Source organism: Vigna unguiculata, chromosome 3, assembly GCF_037176805.1.
Source record: "Vigna unguiculata cultivar grain cowpea cultivar isolate G323 ecotype 2 chromosome 3, ASM3717680v1, whole genome shotgun sequence".
NCBI lineage: Eukaryota > Viridiplantae > Streptophyta > Magnoliopsida > Fabales > Fabaceae > Vigna > Vigna unguiculata.
In genome coordinates this window covers 1,915,920-1,937,816 of record NC_140794.1, presented here as the reverse complement: position 1 = coordinate 1,937,816, position 21,897 = coordinate 1,915,920, and the positions used below count along the sequence as shown (strand labels likewise).

At 30.0% G+C, this 21,897-nt stretch overlaps 3 protein-coding genes across 4 annotated transcripts; 2 read left to right on the top strand and 1 right to left on the bottom strand.

Moving 5' to 3' along the window:
- The first annotated feature begins 3,903 nt into the window (after window positions 1-3,903).
- LOC114175939 (protein OXIDATIVE STRESS 3-like) lies at window positions 3,904-5,064 on the top strand. The gene is made up of 2 exons (XM_028060793.2): window positions 3,904-4,501; window positions 4,617-5,064. The coding sequence occupies exons 1-2, from the start codon at window positions 4,248-4,250 to the stop codon at window positions 4,903-4,905; spliced, it is 543 nt and encodes a 180-aa protein (XP_027916594.1). The 5' UTR covers window positions 3,904-4,247; the 3' UTR covers window positions 4,906-5,064.
- A 7,741-nt stretch (window positions 5,065-12,805) lies between these two features.
- Window positions 12,806-15,842, top strand: LOC114176760 (putative pectinesterase 53). Of its 2 annotated transcripts, none has more exons than XM_028061903.2 (5): window positions 12,806-13,349; window positions 13,818-13,992; window positions 14,082-14,288; window positions 14,465-14,703; window positions 15,590-15,842. In XM_028061903.2, exons 1-5 carry the CDS (start codon window positions 12,991-12,993, stop codon window positions 15,741-15,743), a joined length of 1,134 nt encoding a protein of 377 aa, XP_027917704.1. In that variant the 5' UTR covers window positions 12,806-12,990; the 3' UTR covers window positions 15,744-15,842. The 2 variants fall into 2 exon arrangements, with proteins under 2 accessions (XP_027917704.1, XP_027917705.1); XM_028061904.2 differs by having other exon boundaries at window positions 12,819-13,349; window positions 14,468-14,703.
- Window positions 15,843-19,186: 3,344 nt separating this feature from the next.
- On the bottom strand, window positions 19,187-21,897 carry LOC114177074 (protein IQ-domain 26-like). Its single transcript, XM_085670670.1, has 4 exons — window positions 21,239-21,897; window positions 20,527-20,982; window positions 20,204-20,413; window positions 19,187-20,109 (listed from the first exon to the last, which is right to left on the bottom strand). The coding sequence occupies exons 2-4, from the start codon at window positions 20,920-20,922 to the stop codon at window positions 19,405-19,407; spliced, it is 1,311 nt and encodes a 436-aa protein (XP_085526796.1). The 5' UTR covers window positions 20,923-20,982; window positions 21,239-21,897; the 3' UTR covers window positions 19,187-19,404.

The following is a 21,897-nucleotide window of genomic DNA, read 5'->3' as shown; positions in this document are numbered from 1 at the left end:
TTCAAGACTCTAATATTATAGATAAATGACAATAATGTTTTGATCTTAGATAGTAATTTGTTGTTTTTATTTATTTATTTTGGTTTGTATTGGAGGTTAACATCATTTTGTATTGTATTTAGATTATATTTAAGTTTATTTAAATTTTAATCCGAATTACAATTTATGACTCAAGAAAAAAATCTATATTTTATTTTAATTAAGTGGGCTAGTGAGGCAACCCGTTTAACCCACCAATCGTGGTGGACTGGGACGGATTCAAAGTTTTTTGACTCGCTTATAAGTGAACCGGGTTGGGTTGACCCACTAAATAACCAACCCATGATGGGTTGGGTTGGGGCGGGCCAGACAGTCCATTTTGACAACTCTATTTTATATTACAATAAAATTAAAAGACAAAAAATTAATTTTATTTAAATAATTTATATATATATATATATATATATATATATATATATATATTAGTGTAGATAAATTTTATATTTTTATGATAATTAATAGTATCAAAAGAATATTCGTTAAATTTCATCCATATCACAAATAAGAAAGAATAGTCTGTAGACGTATGAGAAATGAATAAGGAACTATTCACGTGATAACAGGACAATATATGCATGTTTGAAAATTGAGTATGACTTTCAATGGAATTATTTTATGACTCTTTGAATATATTTTGTAATTAATATGGAAATTACAGTTTTAGATTATCTTAAAATATTTGTTAGGAATCCAAGTATGAGTTTAAGTCTCACATTAATCAGAAATGAGAAAGTAGAGCACTATATAAAGATAAAGACCCATAAACATATTGCCCTAAGGTTTTGGGTTGAGAGTGATGTCAATGCCTTATATGGTTGAGCTCAGGTCTCATTGGTGTTATATCTCCGAGAAGTGAAACTCCCTCTATAGACCTAACAAGTGATATCAGAACCACTGGTTAAAATCGGTTAAGACAAGTGCAGTATGGTCCTAGTATTGAAAGTTAAAAATATAAGATTATTAAAGTTGAGCTCTATATAATATCAACACAAGTTATAAAAATGACTTAAAAAAGAAATAACATAATAAGGCACATAAACTAAAATAAGATTTTGTAATATGAAATTTTCATTAGAGATAATCTTAGAATCTAATTAAGATGAAATTGCTTTTGTTAAATAAACATTACAGAAAATGGCAGAAATAGCTTAAAATAAGTTACATAACACACGACATTTAAAGTTATATACTATAAAATTCCAGTTAAGAAAAACGATTTTTAAAAAATTTAAAAATATAAATATAAAGAAGATTATTAAAGTTGAGCTCTATATAATATCAACACACATTATAAAAATGACTTAAAAAAGAAATAAGATAATAAGGCACATAAACTAAAATAAGATTTTATAATATGAAATTTTCATTAGAGATAATCTTAGAATCTAATTAAGATGAAATTACTTTTGTTAAATAAAACAACATTGTATGGATGTATGGTCTATTGAAAATAATGTATATATACATTAATTATTTTGAAAGTGATATAAATAATCGGTACTTGTTTATAAGTTATATATTTGTTTGTTTGAGAGGAGTCTAAATCCATTCCGCTAATTAGGTTTTATCATAACCCACATGTATCTCATGCTAAGTATTAATTGGTAATAGGTTTTGAATAAAAACAGTAAATCTTATCCATTAGCCCATTGTTTCTCTCAGATGGGGGAATACTATGGTTTCCGATCTGCAAACATTGAATCAAGAAAACAACGCATAAACGTTGATCGACTTGTTGGATGAAGGTGAAAGTTGAATTTAGAGTCTATGCTGTGGTTTCTTTTTATGTATTTTTAAATATATCGATAGACTTTGATTTTGATGTTTTATAATATATTATTTTTTATAGTATTAATATATCATTATTTAAGGTTAAATATGTTTTTAAATTTTTAATTTTCAATGAAAATTATAATTAGTATTTTTTTTTAAAAAAATTTTAGATTAATTTAGTCTTCCATCTATATAAATAGATGAATTTAATTATTTTAACCAAATTTTGTTAAATTTATTCACATATGTTTTTCATCTAATAATAAAAGACTAAATTGAGTCAAAATTATAAATATAGACTAATTTTAATTTTCACTATAAAATAAAAGACAAAATTATAAAGTTTTTTTCAAATAGATTTTATTTAAATATTTGTTAGAAGTGAATTTTTAAACTTAACTCAATTTTATAGAATTGATTTGTAACTTAAAATTTATAAAATTGTCTCGTCAATACAGATTTATAACGATATTTGAATAAAAATATTAAAATAAAATGAAAAATGGTGATATACAATGCGATGAATGAGTGGTGGAGACAGATAAGATTGTGAAGAAACATGATATTATTTTCTCCCAAAATAAAGAAGATATGGTGAGGCCTACCTGCCCTTGTCACCGTCAATACATTACAATAAAATCGTGTGGTGCTCCTTCCATTGCCATTCACGTATCACCACATCATTCCTCACAAGTCAACCTTCTTATCCTCACATATCCTCATATATTCTAACTGCTATAAATATTCCACCTCATCCTATATACGACTTAATGTGCTTTTCATCAAATGTTTAGCTCTATGCAAAATCAAAATCAACTTTCTTTAAATCACTAACTAACACAATTTTTAATTGCTCCACTGCCACTGGCTGGGCCACCCCTTCTCCTAACTAACACAATAATACTTTATCTTCTCACAACTATAACCATGGATGGATCAATGTTCAAGGATTCAATCCATGTTTCAACAAATACTGTTAATTTTTCTTTTTAATATAATCATATAATATATTAATAAAAAAAAGGCAATACAATTAAATTCGTAAAACTAAAATTTAAACTCCACTTAAAAGTTCGACAAATGAATACATATAACAAAAATAAACATATATAAGAGAAAACGAATCTAATGTATTATATTTAAATTCAAAAAGAGCAAACGAGATTTATTGGTAATGACAAATCTCTAAAAAAACTAACAGAAAAAAAAAACCATTTTTTCAGTCCGTTAATTTTCTCAATTTTGTAGTTTATAACTAATTCAACCGTCATTTTAATTCTTCGATGTTTTTTATGTTTTTCAAGCGTATAACCATTTCGACCAACTGATTCTATTTAATAAAATGAAATATAGCTTTTATGAAGATTTGGACCGGTCCGGTTCGAGTGATTTTGAAAAAAAAAATGAATAATTAATGTTGTGTTAGTTCTGAAAGATTTGGTAGAGAAAATGGCATGATTCATGGTTGAGAAGAGGGGAAACGTTGAACCAATTGCAATGTGCCATTACAACGTAAAACACGTGGATACAATACTTTGTTGGTTGCTTGGTTAATTTAAGAAGATTGAGTAAAATTAATTTTGGAGGTCAAGTAAGTAGCACCACGTGACTTTAGCTACCAAGAAGAAGAATAAGAAGAAGGTTAAGCAAAAAAAAAGTTAGGTAAGTGCATGACCAATTTATATCATCTTTGAGAAAATAAATTTAAAAAATGGGTGATAAATGAAAAGAAAAATGTTTATGTTTTTTGATAATTAAAGAAGAGAATATATCGGAATAGGGGTGCCCCATAAATTGTTCCCGATCGTACCACAACTTGGAAGAAAAATGAGGAAAAGGGGCAACGTGAGCATTAGAACCACACTTGACCTTAACCTGGTCGTCCTTGGCCATAGCACCAGCATTTACTAAAAATGTCACAAAATGAAAATTGATACATATGGTGTGATAAACGATGCATTAAAAGGTGGGAATATACCCATCTGTCATGTCTTTAAGAAGCAAAGTTGGGGAGAAGGGGGACCACAGTTTCACACGCCAAAACTAAAACAATGGGTGACTCGACTCGGGATATGGATGTCTTCATTTTTAGTCCTTATCCTCTATACAACTAACACAAACAAGAAGAAGAAGAAGAAGAAACAAACTAAAGGGTATTAAGTTTGCACGATATAACGTGATTTGACAGTGACAAAATTTAGGATAAAGGCTTAATACTCATCAACTTGAATAATAAACAATGATGCTAATCCTATAAATAACACCACCCATTACCCAATATATTTTTATCTGTTAAATACATACAACTACCCCAATCGGATCATAATATCTGTCTCATTATCAACAGATAACCTTCCTCAATGAAGGCCTATTCCACTTCATAAACCATACACAAATCTATAATTTCTTCATCGGCAGAGCAAATCTTCGCAGAAATGAACGTCAAGGGAATCATCGATGGGAATAATCTTGGCCATGGAAATACCAATTGGATCGTCAAGGAAGATGTGAATGATGATACCAGCGATTCGACATCCATTGGATCAATCTCGGAAGATTCAGAAAACTCTGTGTCTTCATTTTCATCGTCAGAATTGGCTGAGGAGGTATCATCATCATCCTCTTCATCATCTAATTCAAACGGACCCTTGTTTGAACTATCAGAGCTAATGAACCAACTTCCCATAAAGTAAGAGATTAATATCCAGCGTCATGATGCATATATATATATATATGCCTCCTTTTTTATTCAATTGGTGTAAGTTGGTGAGTTAACAAGAGTTTATTACATGTGAAATGTGCAGGAGGGGCTTGTCTATGTTTTATGAAGGAAAGGCCCAATCTTTCAGTTCTCTAGCCAGCGTAGAGAGCGTAGAAGATCTTGTGAAGAAAGAGAGACCTTGTTACAGGAAGAAAATGAAATCATGCAAAAGCTTCGGGGGAGGCTTGGATAACCCCAGAATATCCTTCACTCCGAAGGCTACAATTTCAAAGAAAGCTTCCAGAGGAACTCTTGTATCTGTTCTAACTAAAAGACGGAGTTTCCTCGGAGCCTCCAGAACTTCTTCCTTTGCTGTACAGAAGAACTTTTGAAATCCAACCTTCATAGTTAGACCTTGCTTATTATTTTATGCACAAAATGGGGAAAATTTTCAAGCCCTCACCTTCTGCTTCTTTTCTGACCTCAATATATAGTCTTATTGTTAATTCATTAATATACATATGATTCATTAGTATCATCAATTCCTGCTACTTTGTTTTTCATACCATAGGATCATGGCCAGTGTTTCATTATTACTAGAATAAAGTCACATTACATGACTGCCAATTAGCACATGTATGCGAGAACTTTTAGGTAATCGTTGTTGGTGAGAGACAGGCTGTGGAATATATATGAAATGAACCACTTATGTGGAAATTATTCAGACTGTGACCAGGTTAAAATCAGTTAATAATATATAAAGAGGATTTGATGAGTTTACACATAATAATCAGGTTTAGCATTAGTATACCACTGTCATCACTCTATTAATCTTTTTGTAATCACACAGGTCATGGTTACAGACATAGAAAGAGACGATTTGATTTGTGGAAATAATAGTTGTTGTGGTTGCTCACAGGTTTTACCTTACAGCTTTGTGTAGCCATAGTTTATGGTCATGGACCATAGATCAATTGAAGGTGATAATCATGACGGTTTTGTCGGCCATAGCGGACGGTGTCTCTGACGAAGAAGATGAGAAAATAACGGGGTATGGAAAAACAAAACAACGTAACTATAGTTGTATATTTACTTTCTCTTTATTTCCATTTTCACTTCTTTTTCTATTTCTCTCAACTTTTTCCTAATCACTCATTTCTTTCTTTGTTTACCCTCCTCGTCTCTCTATTTTCAACCGTAGTATCTTTATTATCACTATTTTTTTTAAATCTTCCCATAGATGAAGATGGTCCTGAGACATAGTAGAAGTGTTAAAGTGAGGGAATCTTTCATGTTACGGATCGTTAAAAAAGTGAATCAATCTCTAATTCATCTTACTCTTTTGATAAAAAAAAAAAAAACACACAATCATCATGGTTAAATGAACTAACTTATGCATTGACTCAATTAATATAAAAAATAGAAAACATATAGATGAAAAAGTCAACATCGAATTACTTGTTATTGTACCTTGTTTAACTTAATTACTTTGTTAGTTGGATAGGTGGGTGACAACTAAAATTCAGTACAAATCTGAGTTGTGGTTGTGACAGATATTAGCAAAGGATTATGCAGAGTATCATGGAGACTTGTCACTTCATCTTCACGTAGTTAAAGGTTAGAGAGTTGTTATATGAATGCTTGGGTGGCGTTGGTATGGATATCGATGGGATGAAGATGAATTTAGAAGTCGGAACATGGCAGTTTTTAGCACGAACACATAAAAAAAATGTATAATTAATGATTAATTTTAGAAATAAAAAATAATTACTTATTATAGTGATAATTTGTTTTATTAGTAACTAATTTAGATATAAATTTAGAGACCAATTATTTTGATAGATAGAATTTTGGTGTAATATTAGTAACTAATTAAGAGATCAATTAAATAGTGACCGATTTAGTAATAAATTTAAAATTATTTTAATTATTATTAGTTTATAAATTGATATCTAAATAATTTATTAGGTTAATTATTTTTTGTTATTAAAATTAGTCCTAAATTAAACATTTTCTCTCAGTGTGGAACATTAATGTTTATTACCTAATTATTTATTTTAATACACAATATAAATAGCAATTCTTTTAATAAAAGTGAATGTTACATCTACCATACTAATATATTCATTGGATTCATTAACTTAAAAGTTAAAACAAGATATACGTTGACTAAAAAATTAAGACATCGAATATAGTTAGGTTTAATTTGATTCAAGCACTCAAAAAAGAAAAAAATATGATGGAAACTGATTGAGCATCAAGTTGAATTTTAAACCCACATATAATGAAAACAAAACCAAAATTTCTTTTTTTTTTCTATTTAATTTATAAAAAGATTTTTTTATTTCTTGATTAATTGGTATTCTTAATTTGAATAAAAAGTTATAGTTTCATTATATTAAAAATTTAGTTGTGTTGTAGTATTTTTTTTTATGAAATAATAAATGTGAATATATAAATATATTTAATTTTTAAGTATTATATACATGTATTTAAATAAAAATCATATATACACACACAAATATATACCAATACATAGTATAAACTTAATCGATTAAATAATTGGAAAAAAGTTTAAAAAAAATTAACAAAATAAAACAAAAAGGTTAAAAAACTTAAAATAAAATAAATTTAATACATTTTTATATTTATAAAAGATATATTTTTTTTTGCCATTAAAAATGTAAAGTTTAAGTTACCATATTTTTTCTTAAAAAAAAATAATACATATAATTATTTAATGATGACTTCTTCCGACGCGTCTAAACAATTTGAGTAAAAATATGACGTAAATGTATGGTATATAATGAACAAATAGAAATAATACTTATAAGAACTGACATCAACTAAAAAAATTTAAATGGTGTCAGAGAGAAATAAACATTAAGTATGAGTGTTGACAAGTATATAGTATTCACTACATTTATTTTTATATGTAATGTGAAACTACTTATTATATTGAATACAAAATTAGAAATTTTCTTTATTATGTATAATTAAATCCTATGACATAATTGTAGAAAAAGTATAGTTTATTAAAAAGAAAAATAAATATTGATCTTAGAAGCCAGCGTCTAAGGTACGTATTTATAAAGTGGGATTGGCTTTTTATAATCTCTTATGTTGTTTTGTTTGATTCTATGGTCAAACACCAATGCTTATCTCATGTGTTGGCTTCAATTATCCAAATGAACGTGTGGACATTTTTTTTTGCGATTAGATTTGGGTAATGGATCTGGATTCCACTCACAAAACAAAAGTTGTTTTTCTCTCATCATATTCATTTGTCAATCGAATTGTAAGGTTGCTTCACGTCTACAACATATTCTTGTTATACAGACAAAAGGATAACCTTAAAGAAGAAACAAACACACACAAACAACCACACACTGTTCACAAGTTGCATAACAATTTAGAATAACCTAGTCGGAAATTATTTTATTTTTTTAATACAAAGACATTAGTTTGAATTTATGATACACCGATATTTTAATTTGGATTACGTATTTATATTCGATAAATATCATGTTTGATACTTTACTTATCAATAAAGTATTTAATTTATAAAATTATAGTACACTATGATAAAATATTTAAATAATAACTAATTTTAGTGATAAAAAATAATTAATCACTATATATTGACCAAATTAAAAATTAAAATAGTTCCAAAAAATTATAATTAGTCTCTAAATTAATAATTAAAATAGTTTCAATTATAAATTGGTTTTTAAATTGGTCACTAACATTAATTATAAAATTTTGAGTACCAAAATAATTTATCTCTAACTAAAAAATTTAGATTCACAAATTAAGAATCATATTTAACTTTAAATAAACTTTAATTAATGACAAATAAGTCCTTTAAGATGCTTGTTATTATATATTCAAAAGAGAATGCTGAGCCAAAAAAAAAGAGAAAACTTTTGTTATAATGCGTAATTATACATGTTTTTTTCTAATTTTTCATTTATCGGTTATTTAAATCTTTTTTTTTTTATTTTGTTTATCGGTTCGTTTTTTAATACTATTCTGCTGATGCCTTAAAAACTTAAGTTTAAATTAAAAACAATTTATTAAAAAATCACGAAACCGCTTTCAAAATTCTAATTAAGATATAAGGTGAAATAAGCCATAGAAATTCTCTCATTCTCAAACTATGTATGAATTTAAATTGAAACATATTTTATAATTCAATTATTCGTAGAATTAAAACTCATAAATATTGACTAATAGTTGATTTTGTACCATTTCTGGTTTTTACAATGTAAAAACCAATGAAAAAAATTAGTAAAAATAAACGAATTGTATTTCCTCTTTAAGAGATTAGTACATATTACAATATTTTAATATGAACATTGATCGTGTATAATTAACTGTAACCGAGCATCCAAAGAACATATTTTTCGATAAATTTTAGGACTTCAGTAAATGTAATAGTGTTTTAAGTACTTAAACAAGATACTACGATTTCTTGGTTGCATTTGCGATTATTGAGCATGCCTATATAAGTAAGAAAAGTATCCATCAGATGATGACAGATATCCCACATATTTATAATTTTATTATATATTAAAAATACTTTTGATATGTTCTATTTTTTTGTTTTTAAATATTTTTAGTAATAAAAAAGTATGTTTTGTTGGAAGTCACACGTTAATTAAAAATAAATAAATTCATAACTTATAAATAAATATAAACTTTATCTACAAATTAATTTTATAAAATTGAGTTAGACTTATAATTATTTTTGAACGTATTATCAGAATCATAGTTCAAACAAAATTTATTATTTGTTTAAATATATTATTTCATTCTTTATTGGACCACTTGTATTGATTGTGTTTATAATTACTTTGATAATGGATAAATGATTTGATGAATATAACTTCTCTACCGGAATCAACTAAATCTCGAAGTTTACTTTATGAAAACAAAAAGCATGTAATCGAATTGATGTTCGCAAAATGCTTCGAATCTTTTTCTTCTGTGTAAATTTGGATTTGTATTTTATAATATTAATTTAAGTTTCTGTTTTTATAAATTAAATTAGGAATTATTGAATTTTAATTTGATAATTATGTACAAATTAAATTTAATGATATATTTTAATTTGATTTGTATCATCTAAGTTTAGTATGTTTATTTCATTAAATTATTTAATTTAACGGATTGTTCAAATTTGAATATAAATTTGTATACAGCATATGAGGTATTTTAAGAATTTGAAAAGTTTGAATTGATATTTGGTTTTTCTTGAATTTCATTTTTAATTTGTATCAATTCTATTTTACTCTAAAAGTTTCCAAATAAATTTTATGTAAATAATATTAAAAATTGAGTACAATACATACATAATTTGATAATAACCGCAAAATTAAAAATAAATAAATATTTTTTAATTCTTAAACTTGAATTTAAATTGGAATTTTTTTTTCAAACTTTAAAATAAATAAATATAATTTTTTTAAATCAATTAAATTAAAAATTTTCTATATGTCAGATAGTATAGAAGATTAACTACATCTATTTATATTTAAAATTTGAAAATCAAATTATAACAAAATATGAGATACGAATTAATTCTAATTTAGTTTCATGGTTTAGGAATTAAAAATATATTAAACTTTTCTTAAAAAAAATCAGCTACTTTGATTTGAAAGCAAACAAATTTTTAATTATTTTTTGTTAAATTATGTAAAAAATGTCTTACATTAATTAAGATAGGTAAGTAATAACTTACAAACAAATAAAATTTAATAACTTAAATAAATATGTAATAATCTTGATTTTATTAATAGCAAAACACTTTAGATACAATTTTCTCTAAAAAAAATAATTTAAATGTGCGATTTAAAGCCATTAAAGCATGAGTGACAGACAGGGTGAGGGATCTTGACTTTCTCTGCACACCATGTCTCTTCTAATGGCTAATCAGTTTGTGCTGTTATCCCGTCGATTCAATTAATGCTGCCTTCTAAACTATCTATCATTATCTTCTCTTCATAAGTGTCCAACGTTTAAGTTTAGAATCGGGTTAATTTTTTCTTTTATATCTTCCATCTGGATTAGTTTTTAAAAAATAATTATAAATAGAATTAACTCGTGTAAAAGTTGTACAATCTTGTAACACATGAAACTAAAATATAGGCCCTGTTCGTTACTTACAATAAGCTGACACGAGTGCATGTCTCGCGGCTCGTGCCACTCTCACCATTCTATTATTTCTGTGTCTTCTGCTAGAGTTCTCGATAATGAACATTGTGGTGGAAGTTGATTTCGTCAAATTTGTAGCTGTTACATTATATATCTACATCTAAACCTGACATTAATTGCTTATACTTTGTAAATGGATATTTGTTATGTCGTAAAATGTTGTTCATTTTAGTATAATTTGTGATATCTTATTTAAATAAAATAAATTTATAATAAAAGAAGTATATTATATTAGAAATAAGTTTTAAGCCTAACTAAATCATATAAACTCAGTTTGTAAGGTGAAATTTGTACCTTACTTATATATTATGAAACTATGTTATCTTTAGTTGACGTGAAACTTCTAATAAGATGGAACACCACAGTTCCACGAACACCAGAAGACTGAGAAGTAATAAACACTAGTACGAAGGTGAGATTCTAGAAAGAACCCATTACAAATTCAGAACAAAAAAACAAACAAAAAAAGAAAGGTGAAAGTTGGAGCTCAACTTACATGAAAAAAACGTCGTTTGATCAGTTTAAGAAATATATCGCAACTTCACAGACAGAACTTCTAAAAAGAGAGAAAAGGTTGAAGTATTTCAACTTTGAAAGACAAAATGAAAGTTAGAACTAAAAAAAGATTCTAAAGATCTATGACGAAAAGATGAGGCCCAAACTTTTTCAGAATAGGAAAAAGACTTTAAAAAAAATATTTTTTTTATATTAATTATAATCATGACTGGTTTAATAAATACTTAATTTCTGTCAACTGATATTGCATCTTCTCTTAAAAAAGTTCTATATATACAAATTAGAAGTTTTTTACACCGGTCAAAGTTGATTAATCTGAAGGGCAGTTACTTTTTTTAAAAAAAAAAAAGTATTTTCAACATTTGGATTAGTTAATATTACGGTCAAAAGTTTTCTTACAGCTTAATCTTTTTTATTAAGATGACGATTCCCAAACAGACCAACTAGTTAAATTCTAATGAGAAATTTCTATAGAAGACAAAATTATGATTGATGGTCTGGTATGGTTCTGGAACAGATAAAGAGCAATTCACCCTCTGATTGAAATTATTGAACTCATACATCATTTTAGTTGTCTCTTATTAGAGTTGGCGGGGCCTTCAATTGACAATAACCCTTTCATTTCTTTTTCTGTCATAAAGGTTTGGATCAAATTCAAGCGTTTGTAGGCTTAACTTTTTTCACAATAACAGTATCATTTTTTGATACATTTGTTTTCTTTCTTGGCATCTATTGCAGAACAAAATTACTGTTGTAAATCGATACGGTTTTTCCCCTTATATTCTCTAAATCTCTATACTATTTTATAACAACACTTTATTTGAAGTATACGCGCTTTCTCGTACACATTGTAAGTAGTGTTTGGGTAAGATTTGCTAATAGCGAACCATTTTTTTTAAAGAACAAAAGATGATCCAGCAAGAGAAGCCACTGAAGACAGTGGGATTATAAAAATGGCGTAAACTGAGAATCTTCCGAAAAGAAAACCAACAAAAATTTATAGTCCTCCAAAGCACAAAGTAGTGACTATTTATGGCTCATAGTGAGTTCTTTCACCTCATTGAAGCTATAACTTAAGGCCACAGCACTGCTTTGTGGCTTTATTTTTTACCAATTATTCCTTGGGAGAGAGCATGGTGCTTCTCTGATTCACCAACCTCAACCATTACAAGTTTCGAAATAAAAATTCTGAAGTAAAGAAGAAGCATTTTAATTATATATATATAGGAGGGTCCAACCACTGAACGGCGATGATTCAAGGTAGGTAGGTAGTATAAGCATGCAGCTCCACAAGAGTTAGCAGAGTAAAATATATTTTCCAAAATATGGTATTGTTTGGAGCACAATCTGAAACGACCCGTCATCTCTCAACAAGAATAATTTCACGATCACACACAAACAGAAAGAGAGGGGCTCACGGGCAGCACCAAACAAACAACAACAATTACAACAAAGTGAAAGTGGCCAAACATTAAAAAAAAAAAAAATGAAACAACATTTTTATAGGCAAAAAGTGCAACCTGTCCTGTGGTTTGGATTGCCCATCTCACCCTCTCTCTCATTAGATGTCAGTAGAAGCACCCGTGACCTATCTCTCTGTCATTGATTCTCTGATTCAGCTTCACTTTCCAGTGCCACCTATAAACAAGTACTATTAACTTGTATATAAACCGTGAAACACTTCTACTTCCCAACCACATTCCCCTCCTTACTATTCTTTTTCTCACATCACATTCTCTCTGAGAATGTCAATTTTTCATTCCCTTTTCTATGGTTTGGTAGTAGTTATCATTCTTCTACACAGTCCCAGTTCAACACAATGCCACACCAAGGGAATTAGACCCAGGCCTGGGAATGGTTTATCTACCAATATGACCAGAGTTCAATTTTCAGAAGAACAGTTCATGGAATGGGTGCGATTTGTGGGTGGCCTCAAACATTCTGTCTTTAAGACAGCAAAGAATAAGCTTTTTCCTTCTCACACTTTGCACGTTTCTAAGAAGCCGGGCAAAGGAGGTTTTTCGTCGATTCAAGCAGCCATTGATTCCCTTCCATTCATCAATGTAGTGAGAGTGGTAATTAAGGTCCATGCAGGGGTTTACACGTAAGTACTTGTATTATATTTCTACTTACTCCACTTCAATTCTGCCACATTCAACTCTTTTTGCCATGTGCTGTCTCTTTTTATCTTTGTTCATGTGAGACATGGGGTTCGCTGTTTGTCCTGTTCACGTTCAATAAAAATAATATTAATATTATTATTATTATTATTATTATTTGTTGTTTTTGTTTTTGTGCTATTTGGTACATAGGGAAGTGATAATAACTTGGGTGTCCTTTTCCTTTTCATTCAAATGCCCTGAGGATTGGTCTTTGACTACAGGAGACATTGCACCTAATGAACTGTCCTTTCTTTCAGACCTGAGACTTGTCCTGTTTTTATTTTATTCTTTCTTTCACAAATTGCAAGCTTTTTCTTCTATGTTCATTGCTGGACAAATTTTGATTCGCATTTGACCGAAAATCTCTTATTTGCCACTTTCTTTTTTTGTTAAATTTTGTAATCACACAGGGAGAAAGTTAACATTCCTCCTTTGAAATCCTTCATAACAATACAAGGAGCTGGAGCGGATAACACCATTGTTCAGTGGGGTGACACTGCTCAAAGCCAGCCATTGGGAACCTATGGTTCTGCAACTTTTGCAGTGAATTCACCATTTTTCGTAGCCAAGAATATCACATTCAAAGTAAGTAACAACCTCCATTCCTCTGCTTGAATACAAATCATGCTCTGTCTGTGTTTCTACAAGAAAAACGTTGTTGAATGGGATTTCAGAACACTACCCCGATTCCAGCACCAGGAGCAGTAGGAAAGCAAGCAGTGGCATTAAGAATTTCAGCAGACAATGCAATATTCCTAGGCTGCAAATTCCTGGGAGCACAGGACACACTCTATGATCATCTGGGTAGGCATTACTATAAGGATTGTTATATCGAAGGCTCTGTTGATTTCATCTTTGGAAACGCTCTCTCTCTCTTTGAGGTTAGATTTTCTCTCCAAAATTTCACAACCAAGGTTTTTCGATAAATTAATGAGAAATGGAATCTAAGTTGTTGCGTACGTACCTGTATGTCTTATTCATTCCATTTACGTTGTTTTGAAACGAAGCATGGTTTGGTTTGGTAAGATTTTTGAAAGCATGATTATTGACTTATTAGCAGGGGTGTCACGTGCATGCCATAGCACAAGTTACAGGGGCCCTAACAGCGCAAGGAAGGAGCAGCTTATTACAGGACACGGGATTCTCGTTCGTTCACTGTAAGGTCACGGGCTCAGGAGCACTTTACCTTGGAAGGGCTTGGGGTCCATTTTCTCGCGTTGTCTTTGCTTACACTTACATGGACAACATCATCATTCCCAAAGGATGGTATAACTGGGGTGACCCTAACCGTGAAATGTAAGTACTTTAAACATTTCCTTCATCACTCAACTTTTTCTGCTTCAACTCACTTTTCTTTAATGTTTTATAAAAACACATGCAAATTACCTCGAGAGAGTAAAAATAAAGTGTTTTTCTCAATGGGTATATAGGTTCAGCTGATTAGATTACAAGTTAAGAGTATTTTCACCAAAGGTATCTCTCTCGGTAACGGAAAGTGTAGTGTGTTGCCTAGAAAGATTATGTTCTGTGGTTCTGTTCTGAATACCTTTCGCAACAGTAGGGCCACAGAGTGTTTGTCGTTTTGCCTCAGAGAAGTTCGCACTAGACAAAGTCAGAAATAGCCCCAGAAATTCTCAATGTTTTTGTGCTAAGTGACAAGCAAACGCACTAAGTAAGCCTCTATGATCATGGTAACAACATACCAGAATAATGAATGAGTCCATTCTCTCATGCCAGAACAAGAGCATTGTTGGGTATGCCTAGTTAGAGTATTGTGCCACCAGGAACACAAGTGTGGTGGAAGTCTACGTGTTGGTTCATCAATCATGCCCCTTCCAATGCACAAAATGTTAGAAACATGACCTTTATGAAGAATAAGAAAATAGTAGCACTTTTATGAGAAAAATGGTAGGTAAACATAGGTAGAGTCCTAACCCGAAACCACATACAACGCAACTATATTTGCTTACATAGATAAGGCACTTCAGTGTGCATAAAGTCTGAAATGAGCGTGACACCTTAGCCACCTAATAAACTTTTTTGGCTATAGTTGAGTTGAGTGATATTTATGAATTGATCTATGTTTTGTTGTTATTTTGTATATATATTGGCATGGGCATGTGAGTGTGTTGTTAATTTGATTTTTGTCTGGTTTTGGTTTGGTTTGGTTTGGGTCCACTAGGACTGTGTTCTATGGACAGTACAAATGCACAGGAGCAGGAGCAAGCTACGCGGGGAGAGTATCATGGTCAAGGGAGCTCACTGATGAGGAAGCTAAGCCGTTTATTTCCCTTAGCTACATCGATGGCTCTGAATGGATCAATCTTTCTTTTTGATTCAATTTTATTTATCTCATTACAAAATTTTTATGTATAAATATATAAATTATTACACTATCACAGTATCTTTCACATTTCCCACTTTTTCCTGCTTCACATTTCTTCTATAACTTTCTTTTTAGTCAAAGTGGGTAGGGCCCCGGGGAATTCTCGTTACTTCCATCCCTCTTATTTTTCTCGTGTATACATGTTTCAGAATAATATCATTTTTTTTTTAAGAAAAACATGTCATAAAATTTAGTTATGCTTTTATTCTTGTACCTATAGGCTATATTTGCCAAAACTAAAATCAACATAACATGTATATGAATTTTAAAATATTTTAAAAAGAAGAAACATGCTCTTTCTAAAAGATGAGAAAAATATTTTACATGTTCTATTTTGGTCTTTCGTGCTATGGTGCAAGAAAATAACAAGAATAAAGTAATATTCAAAACTTGACTTTAATATATTTTTAGCTCCTTTAATTTTAAAGTATTTTTAATTCCGAAATTAATATTTTAATCACTTCATTTAATCTCCATATTATAATGATGATTTTTTTTGCTCTCCTTAAAATTAAAAGTAATTTTTAATCACAAGTTACTGTAATTTAGTCTCAAAATATAACTTAAATCAAATTTCATTAGTGAAAAAAAAAAACAAAGGAGGATGATGATAAGAAAGAACCACATTTTTGTGGTAGTTTAAGAAAGATAAAAACTATTATAAGAAAAAATGTTTACTATTTTAAATAAACAGTACAAAAGTTTTAGAAAGATAAAAATACAAAACTCTAGATACTATAAAATACTATTTAAATAACATATTACAATATATACAATTTTGTATATATACATACATATATATATATATATATATATATATATAAGTATTCTACTAGTTGTTTGTGTTTACAAATTTGTTAACGATGTGAACTTCGAAAACTAAAATGAATTTATCTTCAAGTTAGAAAACTACTTTTTAAAAAATTAATTATAAGAAAAAATACGATACAATTTAATAAAAAAATATAATTTGAGGAAATAAAAAAAAATTATCAAAAACAAAATTCAAATTCAAATAATTTTTTTTAATTATTGATATGAATTTCTTTAATATTGTTATTAATATGAAATTCCTGCTAACATGTCTTCTTCTTTCTTTTCTAATACTTAAATCCACTTTGATCAATGTAATTTCAAAAAAATCAATTCTACATTCTATAGAAAATTAATTGTATATTTAGTCTTCATTTTTTTAAAATTTAAATGATTTTTATCCATTATGTATTAATAGGTGATAATTCTATCAATTACTTATATGAATTTCTTATATTAATAGTAAAATTTAGTAAAGACTTGTAATTTTAAGAGATGCATTGAGAATTATAATTGATAATTAGATGATATATCAACGAAAGACCAAAATTTATTAATTTTACAAAATTTATATGATTAAATGTGTAACTAATTTTTATACAGGTCAAAGTTACATATTCGTGAAACTAGTAGAGTAGTAATTTTTTAAATATTAAAATACTTTTGTACTTCTGATATTTGTACTGCCCAAAACAAGTTATACAATAAAGGAAATCATATTGGTATTGTTTTAGTTGCGATTAGAAACCCTAAATTGTGTTAATTCATACAACACCCACAAACCCAACATTTTAACTTGATGAGTATAAATCTTTTCTACAAAATGATTGATTAATACGTTTGGATGTTTTAAATTTGAACAGATCCAATAATGATTTTTACTAATAAGATAAGATAAATAATATAATAAAGTAATTTTATTTTATCATTACTCTAGACAACTTACAAAATAAAATACAAGAATTATTTTATCACACCTTATCATATCTTATCATACAGTGGCCAATATAACATTTTTTTGATTTGTTTGGTCCTTTTAACGAGAGCATGTTCTAGTATTATGGGCTTAGGACAGTAGAGATATAGCCCGTTTATGTTGAGGCCCATAAAAAGACAAAAACCTTAAAACACAACACAAACCCCTATTATTAGACATGTATCTTCTAAAAAATTTACCATGACATCTAATAAAAAAATATTATTAGTAATATAATTTTGAAAGTAATTTCTAAAAGTTAACAAAATTACTACTTATAGTATTCTGTGATTAGATGATAGTTCAAAAGTGACTACTTGACCTACTTTGTATGATATCTAAATATTATACATATATTTTATTTTTCACTTATATTATATATTTTTCATATATACATATTTTAAAATTAAAGCATTCATCAAAACATTTCTGATGTCCATAATTATTTGGATAGAAAGCATTTAATTTCCTCCCTTAAATGTTATACTTTACAGATTTAATACTCATATTTAATATTACTTGTTTCTAATTATAATATATAAAATTTAAGACATGTACTATAACTGAGAAATCTCAACAATTAATATTTCTTTAACTAAAGCCTACAAGCGCTCAATGTTCATACAATTATAAACCTGCACTTAAATACTTCATTTAGCAAGTGTAACTAGAAACTAAATAACTTCCTCTGGACTCAAATGTAGGAAAAATAATAATCCTTTTAATGAATGTAAATCTAACTAAATTTTAAACAATTCAATGTTATTATTTGAAAAATATCTTTTAATGTTTAGAATGGAACATTATTTCTAATAAATATAGATAAGGTAATTTAAAAATGTTTTTTAATTTTATAAAATCAAGAATGCTAAATAAATAAAGCATAAACAAATTTATGTTATTATTGTTAATTAGTAATTAAAAATTAGATAATTTTACTTATAACTGAGGTAGTAAGAAGGGTGAAATTTTTGGGATTATCGAAGCAACATGCATCAACATAAGAGACAATAAAAAACAAAAATCACCACTTACCTTACAGTTCAAAATTCAAAAGAATTAGGGAAAGATTTGAAGAAACGACATAAAAAAGGTCAGATTATAGTACTGTGATTGTGATGAATCAGAATTCAGAAAGAAGAGATAATCAAAAACCTGCATTCCCTGACATTTCTCACACTCCATAAACTAAATACAATTTTCAATCATTAACTGTTAATTATAGTTACCATTTGAATAATTGAATTGTTTGAACTCTCTGCACTCATTAAATAACTGCATATTCTGCAGTTTAACACGGTCTTCTCACAGGTCATGACTTCTTCAGGTTATTTATAAATCTTTGTATTTTTTCGTGAAATAAATTATTTTAGTAAACAATTATTTTCTCCTAAAACCTTAACAAGCATGCAATCTTGAACTAAGTGTCTTGATGTTTTATACTCCATTCAAACTTTAGAACAGTCTTGTTGTTTTAACACCATTCTTTCAGATCCTTAAATTAAGGCTTTATTTTGCCTAAATATTAACAAATTTAACAAACTGTACAGAGAAATAGAATAAATGCATAGTATCAGTAAAAAAAAAAAAAAAAAAAACTGAACTGTGAGGAAGAAAACTAATTGCTGTAACATTTGATTATGATGAGGATAATTCCATGACCAAATTACAAGGGGGAACTTCTCTTTGTTCTCCTATTTTGTCTTGTCTCCCCTGTTCTCTATTCACTGTATGTTCTCAAATTGTCAATCATGGGGGTGCAGAAACACACAGCTACTACTAACAACATGAAAAGACAAAAGAAAATTGACTATCACAAGTTTCACCAATCACAACCTCCTCTGCCTGAAAATTGACTACCAAATTCTGTGGATTTCTGAAGCTTACTCATCACAGCATTCTTAAAATTAATTGCTTCCTGAATCTGTGAGCAAGACCTTTGCATTCTAGCCCCGCTTAAAATACTTCTGGACTCCATCATCTCATTCAGGGTAAGTCTCTTCTTTGAACCAGGATCTGGACGCTGCTTCGGAGCACTATGAGACCTCAATTTCGCCTTGAAAGACTGAGTGCTGGCCATGTAGTTTGGAAAATCCTGGTACTCCCCATACAACATGTTTTCATTGCAAACACTTTTAGGTGTCATAGGGGCAACAACAAGAGAGCCACAACTACAAGAGTTGGTGGTGAAGCGTGGGGTGCTTTGTGCTGTTGAAAATCTGCACTCTTCTCCTGTTAAGCCCCACTCTGAGTCCAGAAAAGTCCTGTGGTTTGGTATGGCTAAATGAGTGAATGGGAGAGAAGAAGAAAGTGTTTGAAACGATGGATCATCGCCAAAATCTGACATTGATGTGTTGCTCCTGCGAGACCTTGACTTTGGCCTGCCAGTGTCCACTTCCACTATTTTGGGACTCCCATCAACACTGTTGTTGTTGTTTGCATTATTCATTGTGGCATCGAAGGAAGATGATAACCTTCTGCTGTGGATGGGAGCTATGTACTCACTCTTTATGTCTTCAAATCTCTCCTGCAAAAACAGTGTGACAACAATCACTATAAGTTTATCACAATTCATGATAGTGGACAGGAATCTAAGATCTATTAATTTCCTACAAAACTACCATGGATTTTCGCGCTTGTGTTTGAAACCTGTGTGCTTCATTCTTTGTGGTCATGAGTCCGCGAGATTTCTTAGATCTCACAGTGGCTTGAGCTCTAATTAGAGCCTGCATGCTGAGCAGGGTTGCTGCCGCTTGCTTCCGCACCAAGTACCCTCTCACCAGTGCTTGTAACTTCACCAATCCTTTTAAAGCTCTCAATGCTTTCCTTGCCTGGGTAGAAAAATCAAAGAATTGCAAGATCAAAGTATTTCTCTTTATGACTTCTAAGAATGATATGTAATAGAATCCAACTAGTGTTTTAGGATGTAATGTAATAGACTTACCAAGTATCCTCTAAACACAGTTTGAATCTTGACAACAGCCAACTTTTCTTGTCCACCACCAAACACGGTGTCTCTGCCATTGTCATGGCTGGTTAACCTAACCACTGCCACAGCAGCCTGAGCCGCAGCCACCGCCGCATTAGCCGCCGCTGCAGTGGCTACTGCAACTGCAATGGCATGCTTGTTCTGCTCCTTCTCAGTTTCTGAGTAGAAGGATTGTAGCCAAGCAGCTTCAGCAGGTGAAATATTGGGAGGAATGGTGGAAGGATTATGACATAAACCTCTGGAATCTCTGTCTGAGTGACACCATTTGGTCCCAGGATTTGAATTTTCTTTGCGCTCTTTCTCTGTCTTTATCCCAAACAACCCCTTCAACCACCTAATGGTTCTCTCCATTGGCTGCCTCAGGGAAATGCTTCTGGGGCCTTTGAATAATAGTGCTAGTGGGAAACCTACCTAAAAAAACAAACACAGACACAGTTTTTCAAGACACAATAAATAAAACACCTCGTCAAAATCTGCATTACATGACAAAAACGTCTCTGAACATGGTGAGCAAAACCAAAGAACATTAAAATACTGGAATATAAAATATAAAGAGAGTTCAATTGAGGTGTTGGTGTTCACATTACATTCAAAGAGGAAAAAACTACAACATAGTAGACAAAGAAACCATGTTGGTGGTATAAAACAGAAGGAGTGAGGTAACCACCTTGGTAGAATCAAATTCTTGAAAGGCAAAAGCAGTTCACAAGTGGGAAAAGGAGAAGGGAAAAACTGTGCAGTGATCCAATGAAAAGAAAAAGATGGGAAAGGCTGAGAGAAGAGAACAGGGCCATAGTGAAATCTCTATCTTCATCTGTCCCCTGCTACCTTGTGGAGGGACGTATCCTCGAAAAGAAAGATACCTCAGTGTCCCAAAACATCTGACACACTCGTGTCTCGTGAAGGCATTCCCTAAACTGTACCACAAATCAACTCTCTCTGTGCTCTGCAACTGTTTTACCCTTTGCTCCTTAGTTTAACTCCTAGCTAATCGATGAACCACTCTCATTCATTCTATTTTCTCAGCTCTCTCTTCACCTTTCAGCTCCCAAAACCAGATAGCTGTGTAAAAAGAAACAATGCATGTTCCTTCTCTGCATGTAGCCCTGATGAAGCTCTCCCAATAAAAACATAGCTCTTACTTCAATTAAAGTTCCTCTTTTTTCTCTCCCAACACCTACCTATGCTGTTCTCTGCAACCCATTTTTCTCTTTCATCGTTTCGTTTTACTCTTCCCTCAATTATTTTGTGTACCAATTCGAATTCCCCTTTGTTTTTACTGTCGTTTTTCTGCAACTTAGAAATCATTCCACATGGTCCTCTCAC

Coding starts and splice junctions, on each gene's coding strand:
- LOC114175939 (XM_028060793.2), top strand. CDS start 4,248: ATGAACGTCAAGGGAATCATCGATGGGAATAATCTTGGCCATGGAAAT. Junction 4,502..4,616: donor ATGAACCAACTTCCCATAAA/GTAAGAGATTAA, acceptor TGAAATGTGCAG/GAGGGGCTTGTCTATGTTTT.
- LOC114176760 (XM_028061903.2), top strand. CDS start 12,991: ATGTCAATTTTTCATTCCCTTTTCTATGGTTTGGTAGTAGTTATCATT. Junction 13,993..14,081: donor CCAAGAATATCACATTCAAA/GTAAGTAACAAC, acceptor ATGGGATTTCAG/AACACTACCCCGATTCCAGC. Junction 14,289..14,464: donor ACGCTCTCTCTCTCTTTGAG/GTTAGATTTTCT, acceptor TTGACTTATTAG/CAGGGGTGTCACGTGCATGC.
- LOC114177074 (XM_085670670.1), bottom strand. CDS start 20,922: ATGGAGAGAACCATTAGGTGGTTGAAGGGGTTGTTTGGGATAAAGACA. Junction 20,414..20,526: donor CTGTGTTTAGAGGATACTTG/GTAAGTCTATTA, acceptor TTTTCTACCCAG/GCAAGGAAAGCATTGAGAGC. Junction 20,110..20,203: donor CACAAGCGCGAAAATCCATG/GTAGTTTTGTAG, acceptor CTGTTTTTGCAG/GAGAGATTTGAAGACATAAA.